At 30.2% G+C, this 2261-nt stretch overlaps 1 protein-coding gene across 1 annotated transcript; it reads right to left on the reverse strand.

The window, feature by feature from the left end:
* Positions 1-1247: 1247 nt before the first annotated feature.
* LOC103311591 lies at positions 1248-1909 on the reverse strand (the record flags this gene model as incomplete). The annotated part of the gene is made up of 1 exon (XM_008191265.1): positions 1248-1909. A coding segment is annotated over one exon (662 nt), but the record flags the coding sequence as incomplete, so codon positions are not given.
* Between the last annotated feature and the right edge of the window lie 352 nt (positions 1910-2261).

Genomic DNA, 2261 nt, shown 5'->3' on the forward strand with positions numbered 1-2261 from the left:
ATTGTACTTGTATGTCGTCTCAACTAGCTGTATAAAATTAATTTTTATTTTTTATGATTAATATTACAATACAATATTAGAGAAATGAGTTCCAGAGATTGTGTTCAATGTAATACTACATTTTCAACTGTATCCAATTTAAATAAACATTTAAAAAGAAAACATACAGATCTTTTACCACAGGTACATATTATCAAGTCTTATAAATGTTAGGCCATAATTAAACACAAATATTTTTTATTTTAAAAATTCTTATTTTGATTTATTTTATATAAAATATGTCTGAATGTATCATCTTGTATTTTGTGGAAGGTTAATCGCATACACAAAAATGGTTATACTTGTGACAACTACAATCAAAAATTTAATTTAAAAAAAAGTATTATCAAACATCTTAAACAGGAACAAAGTAAACTAAAAATTAAATCCTCAGTTGAGAATTGTAACAGATCTTTGACTACATTGACATCGATATAGAATCACCAAGTTTCAATACTATAGAAGGTATCCAGCTTTATTAAAAATTTTACAAATAGATAATAACCAATAATTAAAATTAAAATTGTCAAAATAATTATTTGGTTTAGAATTTAAGAAATGGAAAACCAATATTGAAGACACTAAAATCTGTTAATATGTTCAAAGAACTTCTACTAAAACTTACCATAATGTAGAATACACATTATATTTGTCATCGGTCATACCATCCAAGATTAGCTAGCAATGTACTAACACTTTTTCTACTTGAAATAAATTACCTATAAAGTAAAATTATATTATTAAAATATGAGATATATTTTAAACTTAAGGGTTAAAAGAATCCTAAAAGTAGTGGTTCGGTAAAAATTGGAAAGGTTTGTCCATCATATATTAAAGTATACAAACATTTTTTTTTACTTTCTTATCATTACATGATTTTTGTACTTGACACTTTTTTTTTTTGCTTCTAGCTTGTCCTTTTCTGGAGTATCAGTCAAAATTGCAGTACACCTTTTTCTCGGATGTTGTCTTTCTTATTTTCTAGCACCAGCTTTAGGCAGTCGTCTTATGTCTTCAGGAGATTTTGCTATTATTCACACTACAATATTTTCAACTTGTTAAATAACAGTGCTATTAGATTCTAACTCTTAAATATTATACACCTATTTGGATGTAATAGGCATTAGACCTTTGTTTAGTACTTGAGTAGTCTGGTTTATAGGGTCTGATTGATTTTCAGTTTCAATATTAAAAGGCCGAGCTGTCACTTAACTTGGCATACAATCTATGTCTGTAAATATATTAGGATTAAAAGGATATCTACCACTGACTGTAAAACCAGCAGTAATATTATTTGGTGTAGCTGCTAATGGCAATGCCTGTTTCACCATTTCAGGAATTTCATAAATCGTCATGGTTTTACCCGGGTTGTTCACCATACATGAGTCAAAAGCCGAACTGATATATTTTTTCAGCGGTCCATACACACTTCTATCCAAGGGCTGTAATTTGTGAGAACAATGAGGGGGGAATGATATAATTGTAATTCCATTTTCTTTAGAGTACTTTAGGCCTTCAATAGATAAATGGGAGTCGTGATTGTACAATAACAAAATAAAAGGTTTGGTTTTTGAACACCTAACATACCTGACAAAATGCTTTAAATAATCAATGAAGTGAGTTTCTTTCATCCAGCTCGAAGGATTAGCACTACTTGCACAACCTAACGGTCTTTTAGCTAAGAAGTGATCTTTGAAAGAGTACACTCTTCGAAATATGAAATATGGTGGTATACTATTACCTAATGCTGAAACTTCAAAGGCTAATGTCACAAGAGTGCCTCTTTCTGCCGACGTTATTCTACCAATGTGTTTAAACCCTCTACGTGGATTGATAGATGGATTAGCATTTTTACGTATAGATGATGTTACTAAAGGTTTAGAATTTTTAAAAAGTGTTATGCCGGATGAAGCGACAGACCTCGTAAAATATTTTGAAACCCCTTACGTAAACGGTTCGCGGTTGTCCCAAAATATTAGGTAAAAATAAAAGAATTAAAGTTAATAAAATTCCGGCTCCATTCCCTCCTTCTGTTTGGAATGTACATTTAACCACTTTAAATGATAATGATCGACAAACAATTCAACTGAAGATTAGAACCATCGCTTTTCTAAACTTGTTAATCAAACTCATCCATCCATATGGCATTTAATTGAAAAAATGCGTCTAGAAGTCGTTGTTGACAGCACACATTTGTTACAAAGAGAATTAGGACAAACCTA

This window comes from Acyrthosiphon pisum, unplaced genomic scaffold (genome assembly GCF_005508785.2).
Source record: "Acyrthosiphon pisum isolate AL4f unplaced genomic scaffold, pea_aphid_22Mar2018_4r6ur Scaffold_8537;HRSCAF=9125, whole genome shotgun sequence".
NCBI classification, from domain to species: Eukaryota; Metazoa; Arthropoda; class Insecta; order Hemiptera; family Aphididae; genus Acyrthosiphon; species Acyrthosiphon pisum.